Raw genomic sequence first — 25,452 nt, 5'->3', positions numbered from 1 at the left:
TTTAATATTCACATAATGTTTATTTTTTATTTTTTAAATGTTTTAATCTCAATAATATATCATTTTTAATTTTAATTCAGTGATTCTCATTAATGGGTCACATATATTTTTTAAAGTAAATAAGTGTCCCCGCTATATCTTCTCACTTTTATAAATTTTCTGTTTACAGGGTTTGATCATAGTTTTCAATAATTATTACTCTAATTCTCAAGGAGATATACAAATAAATTTAGTGAAGGATATTTTTATTTGTTCAATTAATAACTAACAATCTTTTGCTCCACCTTTTTACTACACACCTACCAACTGTTGTCCTCTCTCACCTTTTCTTTCACTTCATAATATCCCCTTTTTCTTATTCTAACTATCACAACATCCCTTTATTGCAAACCTCCACTGCCCCTCATTTCTAGTTTGTAGCTTCATTATAGAAAGTCATAATATTCAATAATAGTTCTTCCTAATTTTTCTGCTCCATAAATTTCTAAAGTTTCTTTGATACTTCTTCCTAATTTTACTCCTCCATAAATTTCTAAAGTTTCTTTAGCTCTTCATCAATTATTATTATCATTTATATGTCAACTAGAGATAAAGACATTTCATAATATATAAGTGGGTTCAAATATTATTTTATAAATCAATTTTTATAAAATTAATTAGGTTTAAAGTCCGCTTTTTAATATATTATTAGAGTCATTCGTAGTATATTTTAGTGCGAGTTTGTTGAGCTTATCTGGTCATTTAGTGTCGGATCGCTCTCAAACCACTCATAAATATATAGTTCCACACACAAGTTGACCGTCTCAACGTGTAAAAAAGTGTGTTAAAGATCTCACTTTGACTAGAAATAAAGAGATTTTATAGTAACTAATAAAGTGTTTGCTGAAGAAGATGTTGACTCATATGGTCTCTATACCGTTGCTACCTTGTGGCTTAACCTCTTTCACTTGCAAAATATTGTTTTTCTGTCAATTTCTGTCAAAATAATAACAATATTCAATTTATTTTGCATGCTAGACTAGTTCATCCTAATGTTTATGTAATGAAAATAATTTTTCAAGAATGTAATATTGTTTTTTCAATAAGAAAAATGTTTCTTTTTTTTAAAGTATGTTGTATTGGCAAAGTTCACATAATTCTCCTTTTTTTTTTGTCTCAAACTGTTTACAATTATCATCTTAAACTTCTTTAGGTTGAATTATGAGACCTTGTTCAATATGATTTTAAACCCAACAAATATGATCTTTCTATTTTTGTTTATCAATATCAAATTAATATTGTTTATTTGTTAGTTTATGTTGATGATATAATAATAATAACAAGTAGTTTTTTCACTTTTATTTAAACGATTATCAATCAAAATTTAATTCTGTCTTCTGTCTTATGCAGTTAGTTGACCTTGATTATTTTTTTAGGAATAAATGTTTCACGTTTTAAAATGATTCCTTTATTTTAATCCAAAACAAATATATTTGAGATCTTTTACATTGATCTAATATGTTGGAAGCTAAGTCCATTTGTTCTCACATGGTCGAATTCAAAAGTATGAAAAGAAGGTTTTATTCCTTCCTAATAAAACTATGTATAGTTTATTGTAGGTGTTCTTCAATATACTATTTCGACTCTCAGAATCTCACTAAACTACTATGAAACAGATTGTTTGATATCTTAAAAGAAGACTTTTACATGGTCTTCATCTTATTCCTCTATCTTTGGTCTCTCCCACAAGCTTTCTGTGATGCAAATTACGCTACAGAACCTGTTGGGGAACATAGATCCATCTTTGGTGCCGTCATTATTCTTTAATAAAATCTGATTTAGTTGTAATGGTAAGGTGTATTGTTTGGAATTGTATGAATTGAAAGTGTTAAAGAAGTAGGCATATGATACATGCATATACAGCTAAATTAGAAGGCATATATTATATTGGGAACAAGAGGACAGTTAGTTAATAAATTGCTAGAACTGGAAATTTCCACCTGTCTTATCATTATTGATAAGGCTAGTTTTGAAGTGTGTGAAAAGCAAGAGTTGTGATGATATATAAGTGCATGTAGTTTCTGGTTTGGGAGGTGGGAATAGGAAAAGAATTGGTAAGATGTGGAAGTTGAAGATAGGAGAAGGAGGAAAAGGAGTGATATCGGTGAATAACAATGTGGGGCGTCAACATTGGGTGTTTGATCCAAACGCAGGAAGTGTTGAAGAACGAGAAGAGGTTGAAAGGCTACGACACCAATTCACACTAAACCGATTTTCCATCAAACAAAGCGCAGATCTCTTCCTCAGAATGCAGGTATCGTATCGTATCCTGCTTTTACAGCAGAGAAGAAAAAACCACTTCACGCCTGAGCAAATACAAAGACTCGTACAGTTCTTAGAAAGATCCACATCAAATCATAACATCGATAAAACAAAATTCAAAGTGTAACAATTAATTTAATATCATGAAATAGTTGTTATATCTTTATATCTAACTATCAAAAGTATGTTTGGAATTCGTTGAATTTACGTTCCAAAGAAAGTAGATTTATAATTGTTGTTTGTAAATTGAAAGGCATGCAAAAAAAAGTAATATTGATAGTGTGGAATTATGAGTTTTGAGTAATATGCAGCTGAGAAAAGAGAACGAGTGTGGGGTGATTCCAGCAGCAGTGAAAGTGAGAGATGGAGAAAATGTTACGACGGAAGCAGTGATTACAACAATCAGAAGAGCAGTGAGTTTTTATTCATCCATTCAAGGCAGTGACGGGCACTGGCCGGCAGAATCAGCTGGGCCTTTGTTTTTCCTTCAACCGTTGGTGATGGCATTATACATCACAGGTTCCCTTGATGCTGTTTTAGGTCCTGAACACAAGAAGGAAATAATCCGATATCTGTATAACCATCAGGTATATTAATTCATCACCTTCTGCATTTTTTTTAGCCTGAATAACATCCATCTCTGATTGCCTTTCAGAATGAAGATGGGGGTTGGGGATTCCATATAGAGGGTCATAGTACGATGTTTGGATCAGCGCTGAGCTACATTGCCTTGAGGATACTTGGTGAAGGGGTTGAAGATGGCATGGAGCAGGCAATGTACAGAGGAAGAAAGTGGATCCTGGACCATGGTGGTTTAGTGGGTATTCCCTCATGGGGAAAGTTCTGGGTCACGGTAATCAATGGATGAATAATGTATTCATTGATTTTCACATTTGAGTGGAGTCACTCACGTAATATTGTTTTTGTGTATAGGTTCTGGGTGTCTATGAATGGTCTGGCTGTAATCCACTTCCACCGGAGTTTTGGCTTCTGCCCAAAGCCTTCCCCATTCATCCAGGTTAGTCACTGAGACATGCATAATTTACAATGGAAGTGTGAAGAAAAGTTGTATGAGTTAGATAATTGTAAAATGATTAATTAAACATGCAGGGAAAATGTTGAGCTACTGTCGCTTGGTTTACATGCCCATGTCATACTTATATGGGAAGAGGTTCGTAGGTCCCATCACTGCCTTAATCAGATCACTGAGAGAAGAACTCTATAATGAGCCTTATGAAGCAATCAACTGGAATAAAGCCCGGAACACTGTTGCTAAGGTCAATAAAAATCATATTATTGTTGTTATTTACTGAGATAAGAACTAAGATTTTAAGTTTCATAATAAAATTTTATATATAAAAAAAAAAAAAGTAACTAAAAGTACGCAAGTGTATGAATGATATTTAGGAGGACCTGTACTATCCACATCCTGTGATCCAAGACATGTTATGGGGATTTCTTCATCATGTGGGAGAGCGTTTGGTGAATTGGTGGCCCTTTTCTATGGTGAGAGAGAAGGCATTAGAAATAGCAATTGAGCATGTACGTTACGAGGATGAGAACAGTAGATACCTTTGCATTGGAAGTGTAGAGAAGGTAAATTAATTATTACAAATAATTGATTAATTAATTACTTGCTTAGGTTCCTTAATGGAAATTAAGTACAGGTGTTGTGCTTGATTGCGCGTTGGGTTGAGGACCCTAACTCAGAGGCATACAAACTTCATTTAGCCCGAATCCCTGATTACTTCTGGCTCGCAGAAGACGGCTTGAAAATCCAGGTACCATTATCCTTTTTTCTGTGCCTGTTCATACTTTTCATTCAAAATAATGTTTTTTTTAATATCACTTTCTCTAAACTTCGGAAACAGCACTTAAATAAAAACAAAGATTTTTTTAAAAAGAAAATTCCTACAAAAAGAAACAGAGTATTTGTTATTGTTTTTAATACATGTGATAATTAAGGGTGCTCAATACAAAACTATTTTCAAGAGACAGGAAGAGTAGTTGAAAGATTGAGGAATCTTTTGTTCAATTTGTGTTGATTGAATATATATTTTATTGTGTTATATATAACAAGGAGTATTAATTTAGTTAGTGGTGTGCTTGTAACATATCGTTAATATGCATACTTTATTAATTTAGTGTTTTGACTCTTCTCTAAAATCTAAATCAAATGGCTTCATAGTAAATATGATAGTTATTAAAATCAGAGGATATTGCTGGTTTGATTAATTGGTCAAAACTGTCTCAATTAGTTAATTCTAAAAAATTGAAGGACATAATAATCGGTATAACAATTACTATTTATTTTTATTAATTTTTATTTTTTTTTAAATAAATAAAATCACACATTTAATAAAAATTACAAATAAGTGTGTGTAAGTTATTTTCATAAAACATTAATGCACTCTTTTATATTATTAACTAACAATCTGTCTATAAACATCACTTTCTATTTTCATAAAAGTGAGACTCTTTTAAGTGAAACTTCTTAATTTCCTTAAAATTAATTATTTTATTTGTCAAAGTAATGCGTTTCTATTCTTCTAAATTACCCACATTTTGTATCTACAACTGCGTTTTTCCTTGCACGCTCCTTTCACCGTTAACAAATGTTAAAAGAAAGTGGAAGATTTTTTAAAAAACATTTGACTATTTTAATGTTATCAAATATTTATATTCTTATGACCACTGGGTGGATGAAGAAGTGAATATTCTAAATGAGTGAAGCTGTTGAAGAATGTAACTGAATTTAGCACTGCAGAGTTTTGGGAGCCAAATGTGGGATGCTGCATTTGCTATTCAAGCAATACTTAGTTGTGATGTGAGTGAAGAGTATTGGCCTACACTTCGGAAAGCGCACGAGTTCGTGAAGGCTTCACAGGTAGTAACTTGAGGAGTGATGATACATTGATAATCATGCACAAGATTAGAATTGGAAAGAACAACAACTTTGTAGTAGAATGAAACAATTTTGAAGTAACATTTTCCTTTATTTAAAGGTTGCTGAAAACCCATCTGGTGACTTCAAAGCAATGTACAGACACATATCCAAAGGAAGCTGGACATTCTCAATGCATGATCAAGGTTGGCAAGTCTCTGACTGCACAGGAGAAGGACTCAAGGCAAGATTCATCAAAATCAATCCCTTAGACATCAACATCAACATCAACATAACATACTTTCTTTCTTTCTTATCTTATCATACATATATATATTTGTATATGCACAGGCTGCACTGCTTCTGTCAGAAATGCCAGCTGATCTAGTTGGGGAAAAAATGGATACACAGCGATTTTTTGATGCTGTTAATGTCATCCTCTCTCTACAGAGCAGTAATGGCGGTTTCCCTGCTTGGGAACCTCAAAGAGCCTATCGTTGGTTAGAGGTAAGAAAATACAGTAATCAATGCCAGATTTTGCCTTTAACTAAGTCACGACTTGCATCTTATGTTAACTGTGGTGCAGAAATTCAATCCAACTGAATTCTTTGAAGACACTCTCATTGAGATGGAGTAAGATTACAATATGTGACAATGAATTCCTAAACAAACCTGATGGTGCTTTGCACTTACTAATTAACTTACTATGTTCCCTGATGTGTAATAGGTATGTGGAATGCACTGGATCAGCAGTGCAAGGCCTGGCTCTCTTCAGAAAGCTATACCCAAAGCACAGAAGAAAGGAAATAGATAGCTGTATTTCCAAAGCAATCCATTTCCTTGAAAACAAGCAAAATCCTGATGGCTCATGGTATTGCATATTACGTTGTGTTGTGTTGTGTGTGTACTTAATTTGTGTCTTCAACTCTGGTAATCTAGTGATGCACTTGAACTGAACAGGTACGGTTGTTGGGGTATTTGCTACACGTATGGTACTTGGTTTGGTGTAGAGGGACTAAGAGCCTCTGGAAGGAACTACCATAACAGTCCTTCCCTACGCAAGGCTTGTCAATTTTTGTTGTCAAAGCAGCTTCCTAATGGTGGATGGGGAGAGAGTTATTTGTCCAGCCAAAACAAGGTCATCATCCATTTAGCTTTCATTGTGTATGCCCACATAATAAAATAAACTAGTTGGAGTATAATTAAGAATTATACATTTTCTCTGTCATTTAGGTTTATACAAACCTAGAAGGCAACCGTGCAAACTTAGTTCAAACTTCGTGGGCTCTATTGTCCCTTATCCGTGCAGGACAGGTTAGTAATAAAGTGTTACTAGATTTTTATAGCGTATGTTAGTGTGCTGATTGTGAATGTTTTTCTGAAAAAACAGGCAGAGATAGATCCCACACCCATACACCGTGGAATAAAGTTACTTATCAATTCACAAATGGAAGATGGAGATTTCCCACAGCAGGTAAATTGATTTCAGCATTTCATACACAGAAAAAGAAACAGATCATAAGATGTAATAATCGATCATGAATGTGTATTATTTTGTATTTTGACAGGAGATCACAGGAGTGTTCATGAGGAACTGTACCCTGAACTACTCATCTTATCGAAACATCTTTCCCATATGGGCTTTGGGAGAGTATCGTCGCCAAGTATTGTATGGTATGGTTAAGGCTGAGGACCCAAAACCTTAACTTTCCTTGCATCAATTTGAGTGCTTTCCAATTACTTTGTTTCTGCACTACATATCATTCAACTCCTACATGTGTAATATAGTTTACAATTTATATTTCAACTGTTTGGGTGCAGCATATAAAATAAATCGGTGAAACTGTGATTGTGATATTCAATTAGTCTTTTCTGGACAACCTTCTAGGTAACACTAACCATACTTTACAACAATACTAAATTTCAAGTTAATTTCCTTCTCAGTACACAAATGCATTCATCTCTTTCAGCTTGATTACCACTTTAGATCAAGACATTATAATATATTAATCCCTGGGGCATAATCCACAAGAAGCAACTGTTCTTGATTTAAAAAATTATCAAAAAATATGTTGGAGTTTTGTAATTTTAGTGGAAGGAATATGCTCGACTGTATCCATATTCATCCCATAGCATTGATTGAGTTTGAATTAGAAGACTAATTCTTTCTTCAAGATCATAAAAATCAATGACAATCTTGCTAAAATCTCCTGTCAATAACTTTTAACTAGTGTTCAGAAAATGAGAGGAGAATAACAAATTTCAGGTTAAATTTTATTGTTTTGGGATTCATTTAAAACGTAGGAGGAAAATAGTTCACATAGACCCTCCAAAACTAACTTCAACATTATTTCCGTGTCCTCTTGGATTGAGGATTTTAAGGGATGAAAAATGTTGACCCTCCAAGACAAACTAATTTTTTTATGTATACATAAATATAATATAATATAATATTTATGACAATTGATTATGTTATTATCATGTAAAATCATTTATTTTAATATATTGTTTTTAAACATAACGTTTTATATATTAAAAATTTATAACAATGTTTTCTTTTAATTTTCAAAAATTTAGTTTTACATTAAATTACTTTTTAAATGTATTTATATACATCCAAATTTATTCTATTACCCTAATCAAATCTACTACAGAATTTTCGTTCTATTAGTATTCTCACTTACTCTTCTTTTAATCTAATCAACCTTACTCTCTAATTTTTTTTTCTTTTCTTTTTTACTCTTCCTGAACCGAAGGAAAGCAGTAAGCAGAATAAAGTTATCAAGTATCTTTTTCCTTACTTTCTTTCTTTTTTAATCTAGAGTGGCAGGCATTTGAAAATAATATTTATGTTTAGTGTTTAGCGATTTCGGTATTAATGAACTGCAAAAAAGTCTACAATGAGCACTAAAAAAATGAACATAATGACATCCATTCTCAACGATGGAATACTCTTACTCCGATCAGAGTACAAATAGCTACCAATCCAAAAGAAAGAAAAAAAACAACACTCCACAAATCAATAATTCCAGAAATACTTGCAGATTATTCGCCAAACCCAACTCTTTAACGAAATACATACAAGAACTGGCTGAGTTCAACCAGGGACGACATCCGAGCCCCAACAGAAAATGGCTACATTGATGATTTTTGGTCAGCTACACAAATATCAATGTTCAGCTGTCTTCCCCCATACATGATGTAATTTCATTGCTAATTCAGCAGCACGCCTTCTTTCTGAATGACTGAAAATGCTCAGGTTCAAGGCCTCCTGAATTGCCGATAAAAGTTGTTCCTTGGTTTCAATAGAGATAGCAATGCAATTTGGTCCATGGATAGTACTCATTTCAACAATCTAAAATAAGATTACCATAAATGTTCAGATTTCACAAAGTTACTTGGTAGCACAGAGTAGTAAACAGCATATAAATTCAAAGACAGAAGTGCCCCACTTTTACCATCAACATTTTTTCACATGGCATAAAAAGCATAAATAACCATCAAAAGAACACTGAGATCTGTATAGATTTTAAAGATACAGTCATTTATTCCAAGGATGCAACTTAATGAAAGGAGCGCAGAATTCAAAATGATAATAATAGATCGATGTGCAATACATAATAAGAGTGAGTGAACTTGCCTGTTGAATCCAGGGGATTACCATACTAAATAATTTTCCTTCCAGAAGATGTGATGCTAAAATGCTAAGAAGAGCATTGATTGTCTTCACTGATAAACTTTCGACAACTGGACCAGTAGTATTCAGAAGCTCAACGAGAATAAGCTCATCATTAAAACACAAAGCTTCCATATATGCAGTATTTAGATCCCCTTCACATACAAGACGTTTTACATGCTTCCAGCAGTTGCTGTTACTCTCAGAAGAGCCATTTCTGGCATTGGTTGTTCTGGTAGCCGAGAAGATACCATCATTTTTTACCAAGCCCATTCTTATTGTATCCTTCGCTGAGATGTTCAAAACATCCTTCTCTGTACCTTTTCTGGTAGGCTTGACCTTATAACTTTTCCACATATCTGAACTATCTTCAGAATGAATCCAGGGTTGGCTTCTTGAAATTGTCTTTTTCTCCCAGCTTTCAGAATTTTTAACTGACATAGTGCCTGATTGCTTATTATTAATTTCTACAGAGGGCCTTGGAGTGCAGATGGAGAACCTGGGAGAGGCAACATTTTCACTCTGCCTCCCTAATTTGGAGGTTTCAGAATAAGAATGCCTTCCTCCTTGAAAAGATTCTCTACTTAATTTATCAAAGACATTCTCTAAGCCTGTCATTCTTGACTGGATTGTTGAAAGGGCATCCATTATGCCAGTTGTAAACATCTGAAAAAGATTTGACAGTATGCTAAATAAAAGGTGTTCCATATACTGTGTGATGCATGACAAAAAATACAAAAAGTCCAGTAGAACAATAGTATGCCTATTTGTGTGTGCCAGAAGTTACAGAATTCATATTCTTTACGCAGGGTTCAGTTCATTGCCTTCGTTATTGGTATACGAGTAAGAGAAACATGCAAAACTAACTTAGGCACCAGTTAAACACTGTTAAAAAACAACGAAGCCTATGCTCAAGAAACCATCGGATAAAGGAAAATGACTAGCAACACCAGAGCAAAGAATTTAGAATCACGTGCTGTGAGTATACGTATCTATAATACCTGTAATTGGTGCATCATGTTAGCTTGTTTGATTTCAATATCTGAAAGTTGATTCTGAATACAAATCATTTCATTTGCCATTTGCATACAGCATTCATGTGTAGTTTGGCCACTTGGCTCTGTGACTGTAGAATCAGAACTACTAGGGTGTTGCCTCTTTACCGAGTAAACTTGTTCATCAGAACTTATTTCTTCACTATACCGTTGGCTTCTTGCAATTGGCTTCTGTACTCCACTATTTATAAAGCAGTCATGAGAAGCGGATAAAAACTTGGTCTCAAAGTTATCGGTTGCAAGATTAGAGACAGATGAACACTCCTGCTTGTCATCCATAGGCACATATTCATAACCAACATCTTGCATGCTTGTAACGTCGGCACTCATTGTTTCCAATGGCTTACTGGCAGAACAACTCTCTGATTCTTCATTCTGGAATTCCACCGCAGACTGGGGTCTGGGGAGTGCTACTTCAACATGCCAATCATCAGGTTTATGGTGAGGGTCCCTGGTATAACTTTGACATGTATTTTTAACAGACAAAGGAATCCTTCCCATAGTTGATTTCATATTAACTTTTTGGAGCCTGACATCTTTCTTTCTGGATTCAGTCGCACTGCTAAGATCAGAGGAGTCACCTCGGAAGATGTTTTCTGTGAAAAGCATGAGCAGAACAAAACATAAACCAGAAGCAATGGAAAGCATGTCGATGAATAGAAGGATAACTATCAGAAGGGCGCATCACAATTTCACAATATAGATAATGATGATGCCAAGGTGAGCAAAAGAAATTGGGTGCGAAGAAGTAGAAAAATGGTGTCTATTTTGCAGACATAAAATATCAAGTATTGTTGTCCAAGGAAGAGACACCATAGGTAAACCTTTTAAGGAGGATCCAGTTTCAGAAGGGTCGGGAGTATCGGGGGCCGGAAGACTTGTCCAATACTTTAGCGCTTGCAAAACGGCATCTCTAACTGGTTTTACCTATAATACAACCAAGGATGAATAAGAACGTAATGAATGAGTCACAAGAAAGATGAATGTCAAAAAATTAGAAAAGCACCTTGTCAAATCGACACGACTCAAGGGACTGAACACAGGAAGCCCTGAAACATCCCAAGAAAGAAGCACCGCCCAGAGCAATTTCTGCCAGTGCCACAGACGCGGCTTTGCGTGTCGTCCAGTCACTGTGCTTTAGAGCGTCTTGGATACTGCCAATAGCAGCGGAGAGAATATTTTGGGTTGGAGCACCCCCAGCCTGAAAAATGAAAAAAGCTTGTAATTTTGCAGGCAATCTGGTGGGATAAAATTTAGATACAATTTCTTAGGTGTTTATTTGGTAATGTGAGTAATTAGTGGTAACTTGAAACCTAGAGTCAAAACTGAGATGACTCGTTAGGCTGAAATATCCTAGTGGCGATGGTGCACCCTGTAATTGCTTTAAGAGCTTATGGTAGAGTTTTGTTATCAGAAGTAGAGTTGTTAAGAAGTAGACTTCAAACCTAAATTCTAAACTTAACTCAACTTCATAAAACCACAGTGAGATTCACAATGATAAAGAATCAAATATCCTTATTTCTAGTCAAATGTAGGATCTCCAACAAGAATTTCAGTAGAGAAGTTGAATGCAAATATTGAATGCGGATATTATGGTGTATATGAATGAATGAAGGTAAAAGGAAAGGAAACCTGGATAAGGGTCTTGGTGAGGTCAAGGAGCGCAGGTTTAGCCATGAAATGAGGGTTTTTAAGAAACTTGAGAGTCCTGAGAAGCAACTTGTGGAGGAGCGAAAGAGGAGGATGGCGGGTGTTGTGAATGATACGGGCGAGGCAGAGAGCAGAGGCGGACTGAACATGCCGGTTCTGTTCGCCGAGAGCCTCGAAAATGGGTCTGACGAGAAGGAGAAAGACCTTGTCCTTGTGGGAGAGGGCGAGGCCCAACTTGGAGGCGAGAAGAGCAACGGTGTTGACGCAGACATCTCTGACGACAGAGTCAGGGTCCCTGAGGCGCTTAACGATGCTGGCGACCATCTTGGGAAGGTGCGGAAGGAGGAGGATGTCGTAGTGAGTGGCCAAGGTTCCCATCAGCCTCACGCACTCCTTTCTTATGGAAGCCTTCTGCTCCCACTCCGTCTCCAGAATGCAAGACAGGAACGGCCATATCCCTTCAGGCCTCAAACCCTGCGCCACACGATCTAGCTCCTCCGTTCCAATTTGCTGGGTGTCGCGATCCCCCACCTTGTTCAGCGCACACACTATTCTCTGCTTCAGCTCCAAACCACCACCACCGCCGCCACCACCACCCTGTCCCTTCTTCATCTTCCTCTCCTTCGCTTCAGATCAGCATTCCATAAGGATACTTGAGATATTATTCAAATTTCAAATCGGAGCGAATCTCCAAATTCACCTCGGGTTGGGCAAAATCTGTCCCCCGCACGCCGACAGAGAAGGAGAAGATGAAGAAGAAGGCACGCTCATGCTCATTTCTATTTTACTATCAGAGATGATAGAGAAAAAGTGAAATACAGAAGGAAATTCAATTTTTGTTACTGCAATTCTCTTTAAAATTCTCTTTATCTCCTTGTCCTTTCAATTACTAATTCATTTTTGTCTCACTACTTCAAATTTCGCGCCCTGCCCATCAATTCGAATTTCTGCCTTAGAAGAACCCTTGGGAATTTCTTTATACACCCCATAATTTTTTCCTGCACCCCTATAATTCTGTAAATCCTAAAAATACTCTTCTAAATTCATTATTTTTATTTTTATTTTCAATTTTGGATGGTAAAATCCAGAAATTTTTCAGATTACAAAATCTAGAATATAACATTTGTAATTTTGTGAACTCTGAATTGCGCAATCCAAAATATAATATAAAAATTGTACTCCAAATCATGAAGCTTAAAGGCATGACTCTCTTTGGTTCCATGGAAAGAAGAAAAATTTCAGTTAGAGGCCTTACGAGTACGAGAGTATGCCTTATTAGTACGAGAATAATTGTTTTGTAAGTATTTTTGCATACCTTTGAAGTATGTGTTTTGAAATAGTTTTCCATTACCTTATGAACTTGATGTTCTTGGTTATTAATCAGAAGTGAGTTTTTTCTTCTTCTAGATTTTGCAATCTAAAACACTCTCCCATGATACAATACATTATTGAATCCACAATGTAAATTGTCGCTTTAGGAATGCATATTTCACAATGTTGAAAATCTGCACTTAATATATTTTTATATGGACCTTTCTCGATAATATACTTAGATCACGAATTCTGAAAGAAATTTCTAACACGATTCTAAATATCTACAATAAGTATTTTCAATATGAAAACACATGAGCCAACTCTGCTCACCATAGGTTTGAGTCGGGTTGGGTTGGAAAAAATACATTTTTTTTTAATGTAGGTCAAACTGTACCCAACTCACTTAACTCACAAGTTAAAAGGGTTTGAGCTGGTTTGGAGGTGGATTGGCCTATAACCCACCATCAACAACTTTTAATGAGAGGCGTTTAACAGTGAGTAATAGAAAAAACTTACAGGCATTCTCCACCAGTTTGCTCTGCTTTCTTTTTTTAGCTATAATTGAACTCGTTAGTTACAAGCATTTCAAGAGAGACATGGAAATAAAAGAAAAATAGGTCGAAACAATAATATTATTTATTATTTTTTCTTTTAGTGTCTACAGATCGAAATAATTGGGACAACACCTAATTAAGTCGATATTAACGGGCTTGTAATACATGGGATCGATATTCTCCCAACGCCCAAATGGGGAATATGTTTCTGTATGCCGAGTATGAGATCATGCAATTCTTGTTGAACACTCCCATTATTTCCTGAAATCATCATGATAAAGTAAGATCAAAATTGTTTAAACACCTGACGAAGTCAACTATACATTTTTTTCTTAAAGTGAATAAAAAAATATGCATCATCTACTATTGATTTCAATTAAAATCACTTGAATTTTAAATAACTTTAAATCAGGAGTAGATGCATGCTTACTTTCTCACTCGCTTACTTTACACATTTAAACACTTTATGTAAACAATACACAGTGTGTGTAAATAATAAATAAAAACAAAGTAAACCTTCATACCTGTTGGGGAAAGTCACCGTCCTCCATTTGGGTATTTATCAAGTATGCAGCTGCCCGGTGCAGTGGAGTCGGATCTCTCTTGGCCTGTTTCATTATTAACAAAGCAGTAGAACAATATAAGTACAATCTTGACATCATTTTTATTTACTACTTCTCCGGCACAATATGGAAGGGTCAGGTATAAGTATGTAAAGCAGAATGCATTGACAAAGTATCCAATTATTTGGGAAAATGTCAAACGTTCAATTATTCGATTAGGATAGAATTTAGAAACCCACTTCACCTACAACATTGCTTGAATCTTATGATTTACATCTTCATCTTGTATGACCTCCAATTTCACTTGTAAGCTAGGATTAATGTGCCTCTTGCTAAATTTATATTTCATATACTCCTTCTTACTCTTACTACGGAAAAACCTGCTATATGGCTCACCCTCCATGATAGCAACATTGGCCCAGCTCTTATTGGTCCAAGCGTAACACCAAACACCCCTTTGGGTAGGAGGACTTTGTGCACTAAAAGGATGAGCTATGCACCGGATTCCGCAATCTGTCAGAGATTCCCATTAATGAGCTTTCATAAGTTTATTACGAATATGTTATTTTTCTTCTCTCACCTTTCTGCTGCAATTGCTGGTAATTACTTTTCGTACATATATCCATGTATGGCAATCTTGAATGATATGAGAAGTATTATCCAGAATTTCCTTTTTCATAGGAGGCTCGTTTTCCTTTGCACTCTCCCCTTTTCAGCTCATATAACTATCTACCTTGCAGGCCGGATCTGAGGATAGTCTAAAGGTGTTTTGGTAATGGACTCATAAATGGAATGGACCTAAAAAATTATTAGCTTTGTCATTTGAAAAAAAATGATTTTATTGAAGAAAGTACCTTTATTATAGAGAATCAAATTTTGTATGCGTAGGGTTGTTATTTTTTTTATAAAAAAAAAGAGAGGTTAAGTTTCATATTTTAATTTTTTTACATGTTTACATATTAAAATTAAAATTGATATACATGGAAGTCTTTTATTTATTATTTTGTCATGAGTTCACAAAATATCGGGACCGGTCCTGCACCTTGTTGTCTGAGATCTTCTCACCTCATGCTCATGCATATCCTTTATTTCTCTAACATAACCAAACATGCACTCCTTTCTTCTCTTGGCCATTCCACAATACCTCGCTAGACACCCTATCCCTATCATATGTCTTTTAATAAATATTAAATATATTTTTCTGGTTACTCGTGATACTTAGCAAGTGTCTTCATATTTTTCTATGTTTCAACTAAAAAAACAACGGTATTGGACCTAGCCACCTAGCCCTCTCCCTAAACTTTGCCTCCCTCCACCAACAAGCAATGAGGCACGATTGAGTTTTGACATCACATTTGGCATGTACATAATTATAAGCACATCAACTACCAACTGAAGGTAGAGGAAGATAGCTGATCATTCTTATACATTATCTTTAAGCTCCAATCAAGCTGTTATCACACATCACAGAAAGGAAATAAAGAATGAAAAACTAAATAGCATATTAACATGATATATAATATTATATGACAATATTAGTACGATTAATTATATTATATTATAAATTTATTCAGCCATGTGCATATCTATATCTAAGCTTAAAGGGTGGATGAGTACAAGAGTCTTCCACCTAATTAGGTCTGGGGAGAGTAGATGTAAGCAGCCTAACCCTAGCCAGCAGAGATGCTATTTCCAAGATTCAAACCTGTACAGGGCAGCAACCTTACACCCAGCACAACCCTTGTAGCTGTCTCTAAACTACTTAACTAAAAAGCAGAATCGTCCTTTCTAAAACTAATGATTAATTGTCCTACTATAATTGAAAAATGGGAGCTATGCAACAAACTCATCAATGGCTGCATTACAAAAGTGGTAAACTTTGCATCATACCTGTCCAGCATCAATAAGAGCCAACATAGCCCACCCAGTGTTTACCGCATGAGACCTGTTGCCTTCTAGATTTGAATACACCTGAACAAAGACAAATTGCTAGAAAGATTACTCAAGAAATCTCATCAATTAAATTGCAAAAAGTATCCAGCTCGGTGTTAATTTAAAATCTTGATGCAAAGTACATTTCTACAACCACCTGTAATAATTATGTTCATTATTTCATCTTCTTGAAGTGCGTTTTCCTTTTATATTATTTTACAGGTAACTACTACATTCCACTTCTCTAAGGACAAATATATGAAATTTATGTTTTACACAGAAATTGAGATAGTACTGCATTTCCCTCGGTGTTTAAAACAAATTGTGAAATTCTGAATCCACTAATGCTATTAATTTCATTGTACAGTTAACTACCCAGAACGCATTTGATGCCACCCATGCCAACAGTTGGCACGGACATCCAAAGGTACTGTAGGAATCGAGTTAATTGGGACATAGGGAGTGAGTTAGTAAACTACGGGCATCACTTGGGAAGTTGAATTCGATACCCGCTGTTATGAAATTCATTCTGCCATGATCAATAGCAGAACCAAAATTTGGTTTTAGAGGGAAACCCTTGAGGTTGTGGAATTTCTAATATCTCTTGCTCTGTTTGTTATTATTTCTCTTCTCTCCTTGTTTTTGCAGTTCTCTCTCTTTCTCTACTTTTCATCTCGGGGACCCAAACAAAATATCAACACTTTATTAACCACTTATACTACGTTTAGTAGAGAGGAAAGAAATAAAGAGAAGGAAAGCGAAAAGAAAGAGAGAGAGCTGAATATGAGTGAAAATAAAATAGGTGTGAAAAATAAAATCAAAATACGTATGTTTTAGGCTACATAGATGCACCTTTCTTACCTATGAAAGAGAGATGTTAATGTTTAGGTTTATCTTCTTTATAGCTTTATTAATGGTAGTGAATTTGAGAGCTGAGTAAGCTGATAAAAACGCCACTTGATAGGAAGCAAATAACTGTCTATGGAAAATACCCTAAAATTCTACCATTAAAGCTATAAAGCGTAAACATTGATATTCTTCATTCAATTTGTTTTGGTCGGCAATATTCTTCATTCATTGATTCATAGATAAGAAGGGTACATTTATACAGCCTAAAAATATACCAACAACTAAATGATGGTCCTGCAAGTGTCATCATCTCATTTTAGGGAATTAAACTATAAACTAAATATCATAAATAATATTCTAATATTTTGATTGTATCCTATAAAATCATTTAACCACAAGACAATGGTCATAGAAATATTGACTAGTTGGTGCTTGCCATTGAGCAGAGTGAAAAAAAAAACTGATATTGACATTAGAAACAACAAAGTTGACCTTATTTTGACAGGACAGATAACTCTCTCCCCAGCCACCGGAAGGCAGCTGCTTGGACAGCAGAAATTCACAAGCTTTCCTGATGCTTGAGCAATTACTGAAAGTCTTTCCAGCAGCAATCAATCCTTTTATACCAAACCAAGCACCATAAGTGAAGCAAACACCCCAAGAACCATACCTATTTAGCAGTTTGAGTGATTAGAGATAAACTTAACAAAGAAAGTTCAAAACAAATCCATGCAGAAATAGAAGCAGACAGGAAAAAAAAGAGTATACCAAATATGAGATGTATGCATACCCCAAAAAACACACTTCACCACTATACACAATATGAATAGAAAATTCCCAAATGGGAGGAGCATACCATGAACCATCTGAAGTTTGTATTTTTTCAATGAAGGCAGCAGCTTTCTCTATACAACGTTGTATTTCTTCTCGGCGATGTCCGGGATATAATTTCCTAAATGATGCCAAAGCTTGAATTGCTGCTGATGAGCATTCCACATAACTACAGAGAACATAAGGAGCCATCAAAAAGTTAAAATAAAAAATTAAAATGGTGGAGGAGGAATGCAAAAACTGATATTTAACAAGAATTTGATAGCTTACGGATAATCAATAACGATGTCACCAAATGTTTCAGCAGGATTGATTAACTGACAACGGAGAAAGCATTACCAATATCAACATTTTGAGCTTATATATTAAAATTAATCCAAAAAACAACCACCCAAATTCTCAGGACCAGTTATTGAGCCATAATTCTGAAACCTAAGGGTAAATCCAGTGAAACCAGAAAAAGGTTTGTTCATAAACTATTATTTAACTTGTATTTTCTTTCATAGCATCAATCCAAAATTGTGCTTTACAACCTGACAAAATGAATTGAAAAAATGCAGTCGTGATACTAAGTTATACGATTTTACTTGGAAGGATTAATCTGAAAGAAAGAAAATTTGTATGCAATTGATTGATTTGAAATAGTACATCAGTCTCTATATATAGAAAACTCTTAACACCTAAAGTAATAATTACATAGAGCTCTCTAGAATCTTCTAACAACTTTTAGTAGTACCCTTAATAACCTACTAACAACAATTTTAAAGTAATCTAGCTGTTTATTTCCAATTTTCAATCATAATTCATTTGTATAGAAAGGAGAATACCGGTAAACTTTTAGTAAAATTAAAGGATAATATATTATAATTGAAATTTATCTACAAGGTAACATATTTCATAACATACAAAGGGAACTCAAGGAACACTGCCTCTAAATTAGAAGCTTTAAAACAAGAAAGATGGATATTGTTATTCTTGTATAGGAAGATAAACATGCATAGCCTGCCATCACAATTTTCACATTTCGAAGAAGATATACTAAAATCTAATGAGAATAGGCTAAATGATGATAGAGGAGTACCTCCAACCAATTATAAGATCGTTTAAGCTCATATGTTGCAAAACCACCATCTTCGTTCTGCAGAGATAGGGAAAATGCTTTTGAATTTCAAAAACTGAAAATAAATACAGTAAATATATGTAAAAAATTAACTCAATTTCACCTCTTGTATATATAGTAATACTAAAATTGGTCAAATCACCAAGCTAAAATAATGTGTGTGAATAATTAAAAACTGAAAACAAACACATAAAATATATATAAAAAATAAATTCATGTTTATCTCTTCTACTACATTCTTGTATATATCATAACTCAAGTAGTAATAAAATTGACCAAATGACCAAGCTAAAAGAATCAATTCACTGGACTCAATGCATGAACAGATGTTACAACTTACAAAGGCAAATATACACATATAAACTCCATCCAAATTATTAGTCAAAATGGTGAGCAGCTATGTAAATGATAGCGAAAGCTCTCATCAAAGCAATGGAAACTAAGTTTAGTTCATTCTCAAACCAAAGGCTAATAGCATCTCACCATACGTTTAGGCTTGTGGAAATGAATGAGAAAGTACATATGTACACACACCACTGTACCCTAGTGGGTTTTTACTAGAAAAAATAATATTTCTGAAACTTAGGCATTATATATCAGGAATAAGTTTAACAAAAGACTACTATCATAACCGGTTAGCTAATCCACATCTAGCCCTTTTGCTGTTTCAAATTATGTTACAACTGAAGCTTCATCAATGTTTTAGAGAAAAAATGCATTTCATTTTCAAAATTAATAGTTAAGCAATATAAGAAACAATTTGCAGCAAAATATTACATGGTCAGGGACTTTAAAAGATCAGTGAAAAACTTAGTAATCTTATTGATATTAACATCATAAGTATTAGGGGTGGCAAACCAATCCATTTAATCCATCCATTATAAAAATATAAAAAAAAAAGATTGATTGGATCAAATCCATCCATTTTATTTTGTGGACAAGTAATGATCCATCCATTATTCATCAAAATTCAATGGATCCTCCTATCAATTCTTAATTAATCCAACCAATTTTCTCATAACTAAATCTTAAATTTACCTTTCTAAGAAGTTTTCAAAACCATTTTTTAAATTTTGTTTTAAAAAAGTTTATTTTTGAATCTTATTAAAATATAATTTTAATCTTTTTTAAATATTACATTTATGGATGGATTGGAAACTCATCCATGAAAACATTGTTAATAGATGGATTGAATTAGATTTTTTATTAAATGCATCAGATTTTTAATGGATCAAAATGGATTAATAAAATTTCTTTTATCCGATCCATACAATTTGACACTCCTAATAAATATGAAAGGAACCAATAGTAACAAGTAATAGCATAAAATGATATACATGGTATACTTTCTCAAACTATTCAGATTATCTGGTTCGAATCATGATAAGTTTAGCTACCTGTAGTGAGAGAATGACATTTACTGAATCATATAATCGCTTCACCTCCAATGGCTCACCAACTACTTCTGGTGCAATTTTGGATAATGATAGAACAGCCTGAAAAAAAACACATGAATAAAGAGAGAAGAATCAAATAAGAAAGTCTAACTTGTTTTTATTAATAATTACTTTCAGTCCTTCAGCTGTGCAATCAGAAATTGGCCATCCATGATCTGCAGTTGAAAAAGGCCAAGCACCTTTTGAAATGTGACGATACCATTTATTAAGATCACCTGGACAATCTTCTAAAACCTTTCAAATGAGAAAAATTCTTATCAACAAGGGCAAATCAATGCGACTTATAAAGATAAATTCAAAAGAACACCTGTGAGTTCTTAATATAGGTATGGGCTTTTCTTATAGTTGGACCAAATTCTTCAATGAGGTTAGTTGAAATAATAGCTTGGACAGCAAAAGCAGTATCCCATAGTTGACTTCCATTGTAGCCCTGCAACAAAAAAATGGTTAAAAGTTAAACTTGTAACTCTGTTTTAATAGACTCTAACATATGACATTAAGAAAAGCTCATTTCTGCAGTAACATTGGTTCCACATATTACATTATAAGGAGACAGCATTATAGTATAGGATGTCTATATTATTCCCAATCATCTGTGAATATGTCCAATAGAATAAAAAAATCACTTAATCATTTTGACAAGGGGAAAATAAGTTGATTTATATGTTCACCTGCATTTTCATTCCATCTTCAGCAATCCATAGATAATCATAAATTCTTGGAAGATGCAACTTGAAGGCCTCAGAATTTGGATCTTCCACCCAGCAGCAAAGCATATTTAACACCTGAATAATAACCATTAAGAATAATAATAACTAGGTAGTTAGTATTCCTAAGCATTTACTGGTTTAGATGGAAATATAAATTAATCTTTATAAGTGGAGAATGGAAGGGAACGCAATGAAAATAAATTGAGGTAGAGGACATAAATGGTCATCCCAGCAGAAGAAAACTACGAATAGTTTATTAGAATGTCAGTATTCTCACGCTCCTACTAACAGCTGGAAATTTAAAGAACAATCAACATTTTGAAGGGAGGCCCTAGCTGCCTGACTCCTTTCAACAATTACCTTATTTACAGGACCTATGCAAATGTATCGTGTATTCTCATCTTCATAATGTATATGTTCCATTGTTGAAGTAATAGCCTTTTCCCTTAACTTTTTGCCAGGCCAATGCATCAGAATTGGCTCAAGGAACTTGTGTAGAGATCCCCAAAGAATATCCTGCACGAGTGGGTGAGGATAGTACAAGTCTTCCTGCACAAGAGCAAAGTCAATCCATCTCTAATTCTTATCTACAGCACTATTAAATTGGTAGGTGGAAGTTAGAGATATCAAATGCCAAAATTTATTTGTAGAGAAATAAAACCATTCATGTAACTTCACCCATAACCAAGTAGTGATAAAGAGTTCAATTATTGCTAACCCATTTAGCACATCATTGCCCAACTTTCAAGTACAAATGGTTCATCCCCAAAGATATAAAAATCATTATTGACACTGGATAAGATAGCCCATAGCAAGGGGTTATAGAGGGAGCAAAGTTTGTCCTTAGGATATGGTTGGCATTGTGATAAAATAGAATTCTAGAAACAAATTGGTTATGAAGTGACAAAAGAAGTAGAATGTAGTAATAGTAACATCATGATTGACATTATTATGACAAGATTTGGTGATGGTGATGACATAAAAGTAATACTTAATGCTCAGGCAAGTTCCAGCATCAAATGAACAGGAAACCTGACATATGGTTCCAGCAGAAAAAGAAGCCAAAGAGAGAGGGGTAATGTCCGAATGCTACTTTCGATGCAATGATTAGTATGATTAGATCAAGGATATTCTATTGTGGGCCTCAAATTAAAAAAGCTAGTGAAACAATTGTACAATAATTTCAAAGACCCAGTTTAGCAGTTTCACTAACCTTTGCACACAAATTGCGAGCTTGATCCCAGTCAATATCATGATATGGTACAGTATAAAGCTCTTTTCTCAAAGATAATATTGTCGGTGTGATTGGGCCAACAAACCTCTTTCCATATAAGTAGGACATTGGCAAATAGACCATCCGGCAGTGACACCACATCTTTCCTGTAAGAAAAAAAATTATTTATTTCCAAGCTTACAAAAGAATGAATGGAACATCAAACTATGTTCAAGATGACAGAAAACAACCAATTTAATAATGAAAGCATTTCACAAAAATTCATGAATATCAAGTTTTTCTCAGGAACACAATATACGACAAGAAATCATGAACAAATGCTTTCTTTGAAAAAATCCGGATACAATATGCCAAGAACCAACTTAAGCTTTGAGGTGAAGGCAGGCATATAAATGATTTTACATTACATCTCAATGCATGCCCTCATGCAAGAGTGCTTTTGGACTTGAAAGCATGGATAGTGCACAGGCCCACCTACCTTGTGCCAAAGCTCCACCTTTTATAAGAAGAATGAAGATGGCAAGGAGCGGACTTCAGACAATGCCATGCCAGGAACCAACCAACAACTCCATAAACTTAAGCTTTAGGTGAATGCATATGAACAGTTTTACATTAAATTTCTAGCATAGTATGTAGGTTCTTTATCGCTGAATATTATTATTTGTGCAATAGCTTTCTTTTTTCTTCCAAAACTAAAATTCATACAGCAGAACTAGACCACGAAAGGTCTCTGAGAGACTGAACAACAAAACAAAATTTCCAGTATAAACATTGGATAATAAATCTTCTATACAAATTTAAGAGAGCGTGTTCAACCCAAACTAAACTTATTTCTATAACAACAAACTCAGGTTTTTCAATTAATTTGGCAGGATTCTACAGCCATTATTATTCTATAAAATATTCATTCCTCTTAACTTGACCACATTAGGGGGGCGGGAGGTGGAATAATTTGACAAAGAGACAAAGGTTAGTCTTATTGATCAGAACACACTAATACATTTGTAGGGATTATTGACAAAAGCATTGCTAGTTTTAGAAACAGTTCATATTAACATTGTTAACCAGTTAAGTGGCTGGTTGTTCCTACCCCGTAAATATTTTTGTCACATTTCCTTTTTGTAGATTTCCCCAATGTGTCTTCTCTGTGAACAAATTAAAGCATATGCAAATGGAATAAAGAGCAAGAACCTGGATGAAATGGCAGAATGTATGGAAGGAGCCATATCTCAGGGGGCAGGGGATTATTTCCAGACCATTCGTACACTCCAAGTACCTATCCCACAAAAAATTTAGACATAAATACACCACAACAACAAATCTATCATCATAATAAGGTTAACATCTTAACTGAAAGCCACATCTTCCCCCATGACGTAATTAACGTAGCACCGCCATGCCCTAGAATCCAGTCACGTGCCTTCTCCATCTCCCCCTGTCCATCATTAGGACCCTCACCAAGCAATCTCAGAGTAACATAACTCAAGACAGAGCCAAACATGGTGCTTGGACCTTCAATATGCAAACCCCATCCACCATCCTTATTCTGCAGTTACATTTAAAATTAGGAGAACTACAGGGAGAAGCTCATAGATTAAGGGGCAAAATGATGTGAAGTCCTTACTTGATGGTTATAGAGGTAACGACATATTTCCTTTTTATGCTCTTCAGTTAAGACTGCATTGAGTGCCCCAGTAATTGACAGAGTAATCACCTGTTTAATTGTGTACCCCACAGAGTATAGGGATCTCATCATGGTTATCAACGGGGACAGAAGAAAAAAAGTCTAAATACCAAACCAAATGAAAACAGAAAATGTAGTAGGCAATGGCTAAGTGTTGTCCAGAATATTGGTAATTGACAAATAAGATGAAGTGTTGAACACATGACTTACCAAGCCAGGCATCAGAAACATGGGACCTCCATAATCTCCCGGCCAGTGTCCGTCATGACACTGGAGAGTTGAATGGAAAGTTACAGCCCTTCTTAAAGTTTTAGTCACAACCTCTTCGGTCACATCCTGAATATCTTCAACCCCGACTTTGGGTAAGACTTCCTGAATTGGGTTCTCTCTTGCAAACTACGTTGTTTTAGACGGAAGAAAGATGGTTTTAAAACACTTAAACAGTGAAAAGAGTTTATACGAGAAATGAAACAAGTTTGACAGCATAGTAAATGAGTAAAAAATGATACGAAATAAAATCCAATGGGATAAGTTTAACAAATTATTAAAATGAAGAAGCGCATGCAGAGGTATTGTGAGAGAGAAATTGAACGAAGGAGAAGAGAGACCTGCAAGCGCATGAGTAGATCAGAGCTGTGTTTGTTGGTAAAGCGATTATCGTGGAAATTCTGGCGAGCTTTCTCAATCTCGAGGAGATCTTGCGGTGATCCGAGCTTAGGGTCGAACTCCCAGACCTGTCTTCCGACGTGATTGTTGAGCGAGCGAAGCCATGGACTTCCTCCCTCCGCAAACTTGAGCTTCCACATTGCTGATTCTGAAAAGGGGAAGAAACGAATTCATTGCAATTCGCAACTGAATGGAAAAAACAGATTACAGTAATTGAGAGTGAAGTGGCAATTGGAACAGCATGAACCTGTGTTTGCTGGGAAGATTCAAATCGAATCAAATGAAATCAAATTGGGGAAGGAGAAATGCAATGCAATGCAATCCAATGCAGTGGTTATTGACTCAGTATTTGCTTCCACTGCAAAAATATAGCATCTGCGAGAAATGCATTACGGAACGAACATTGGAAGCGTTCAAATCCCTGCGATTGATTTATAAGAAACAAGAAGTGGCACTGAGGCGGGGGCGGAGGTAGCAAGGCACCCACAAAACAACTGCCACTGGGGTCAATGAAGTTCCCGTGCGTGGGTTTTGCAACTTTTTTTTTATTTTATTTTTTCTACGCGTCTTAACACTTGTACACGGGTAGGTAGATGACAATTTCCGTGCTTCCAAGTGTTGGACACTTACATTTCATCCGTAAAAGTAAAAATGTTAATCAAATCTTCCTTAAAATGTAAAATTAATTTCAATCTCATCCAATTTTTTTGTGCTTTGGGGTTATTCCTATGCTTATCTGCCTAATATGTAATTAAAATAATTAAAATTGGAGTTATGTGTTAGTTATACATTAATTTTGTGTGTTATTTTTACAACGAGTTGGAGAAACTAATAATAATTGATTTTTTTATACACGTTTTTTCTTGTATTTTTAAACGTTCGAATTTTAGCTCTCAACGAACATATATATGTAAAAGGTTATTGTTCTCGGTCAAGGGTTGAGACCTAAAGAATCATTGAGAAAATTCGCCT

General features: G+C 34.8%; 3 protein-coding genes across 3 annotated transcripts; 1 reads left to right on the top strand and 2 right to left on the bottom strand.

Annotated features, from left to right (window-relative positions):
* Window positions 1–1,580: 1,580 nt before the first annotated feature.
* LOC137838207 (lupeol synthase) lies at window positions 1,581–7,047 on the top strand. The gene is made up of 16 exons (XM_068647463.1): window positions 1,581–2,293; window positions 2,613–2,888; window positions 2,957–3,154; window positions 3,235–3,319; window positions 3,412–3,578; window positions 3,709–3,897; window positions 3,969–4,082; window positions 5,069–5,188; window positions 5,307–5,429; window positions 5,537–5,692; window positions 5,772–5,818; window positions 5,913–6,056; window positions 6,146–6,323; window positions 6,419–6,499; window positions 6,576–6,659; window positions 6,754–7,047. Exons 1-16 carry the CDS (start codon window positions 2,099–2,101, stop codon window positions 6,889–6,891), a joined length of 2,295 nt encoding a protein of 764 aa, XP_068503564.1. The 5' UTR covers window positions 1,581–2,098; the 3' UTR covers window positions 6,892–7,047.
* A 1,046-nt stretch (window positions 7,048–8,093) lies between these two features.
* On the bottom strand, window positions 8,094–12,442 carry LOC137838205 (TORTIFOLIA1-like protein 2). The gene is made up of 6 exons (XM_068647461.1): window positions 11,549–12,442; window positions 10,923–11,117; window positions 10,741–10,843; window positions 9,863–10,512; window positions 8,826–9,527; window positions 8,094–8,540 (listed from the first exon to the last, which is right to left on the bottom strand). Exons 1-6 carry the CDS (start codon window positions 12,176–12,178, stop codon window positions 8,355–8,357), a joined length of 2,466 nt encoding a protein of 821 aa, XP_068503562.1. The 5' UTR covers window positions 12,179–12,442; the 3' UTR covers window positions 8,094–8,354.
* Window positions 12,443–13,483: 1,041 nt separating this feature from the next.
* Window positions 13,484–25,127, bottom strand: LOC137838206 (cycloartenol synthase). Its single transcript, XM_068647462.1, has 19 exons — window positions 24,728–25,127; window positions 24,423–24,628; window positions 24,025–24,210; window positions 23,755–23,844; window positions 23,482–23,676; window positions 23,322–23,406; window positions 22,110–22,276; window positions 21,257–21,445; window positions 20,858–20,971; window positions 20,494–20,616; window positions 20,298–20,420; window positions 20,127–20,225; window positions 18,691–18,747; window positions 17,880–17,926; window positions 17,635–17,778; window positions 17,271–17,448; window positions 15,888–15,968; window positions 13,959–14,042; window positions 13,484–13,695 (listed from the first exon to the last, which is right to left on the bottom strand). Exons 2-19 carry the CDS (start codon window positions 24,618–24,620, stop codon window positions 13,582–13,584), a joined length of 2,274 nt encoding a protein of 757 aa, XP_068503563.1. The 5' UTR covers window positions 24,621–24,628; window positions 24,728–25,127; the 3' UTR covers window positions 13,484–13,581.
* Between the last annotated feature and the right edge of the window lie 325 nt (window positions 25,128–25,452).

This window comes from Phaseolus vulgaris, chromosome 4, assembly GCF_000499845.2.
Source record: "Phaseolus vulgaris cultivar G19833 chromosome 4, P. vulgaris v2.0, whole genome shotgun sequence".
NCBI lineage: Eukaryota > Viridiplantae > Streptophyta > Magnoliopsida > Fabales > Fabaceae > Phaseolus > Phaseolus vulgaris.
This window is presented reverse-complemented; position numbering and strand designations above follow the sequence as displayed.

What these genes read in the sequence shown, in the direction of transcription:
- LOC137838206 (XM_068647462.1), bottom strand. Translation starts at nt 24,620, where the DNA reads ATGTGGAAGCTCAAGTTTGCGGAGGGAGGAAGTCCATGGCTTCGCTCG. An exon ending in GTTACCTCTATAACCATCAA is followed by an intron (nt 23,677 to 23,754) that starts GTAAGGACTTCA and finishes ATGTAACTGCAG; the next exon opens with AATAAGGATGGTGGATGGGG. An exon ending in GCATAGGTCCTGTAAATAAG is followed by an intron (nt 20,972 to 21,256) that starts GTAATTGTTGAA and finishes GTTATTATTCAG; the next exon opens with GTGTTAAATATGCTTTGCTG.
- LOC137838205 (XM_068647461.1), bottom strand. Translation starts at nt 12,178, where the DNA reads ATGAAGAAGGGACAGGGTGGTGGTGGCGGCGGTGGTGGTGGTTTGGAG. An exon ending in AGTCGTGTCGATTTGACAAG is followed by an intron (nt 10,844 to 10,922) that starts GTGCTTTTCTAA and finishes GTTGTATTATAG; the next exon opens with GTAAAACCAGTTAGAGATGC. An exon ending in AACTGGATCCTCCTTAAAAG is followed by an intron (nt 10,513 to 10,740) that starts GTTTACCTATGG and finishes TGCTTTTCACAG; the next exon opens with AAAACATCTTCCGAGGTGAC.
- LOC137838207 (XM_068647463.1), top strand. Translation starts at nt 2,099, where the DNA reads ATGTGGAAGTTGAAGATAGGAGAAGGAGGAAAAGGAGTGATATCGGTG. An exon ending in GGGGAAAGTTCTGGGTCACG is followed by an intron (nt 3,155 to 3,234) that starts GTAATCAATGGA and finishes TTTTGTGTATAG; the next exon opens with GTTCTGGGTGTCTATGAATG. An exon ending in GCACAGGAGAAGGACTCAAG is followed by an intron (nt 5,430 to 5,536) that starts GCAAGATTCATC and finishes GTATATGCACAG; the next exon opens with GCTGCACTGCTTCTGTCAGA.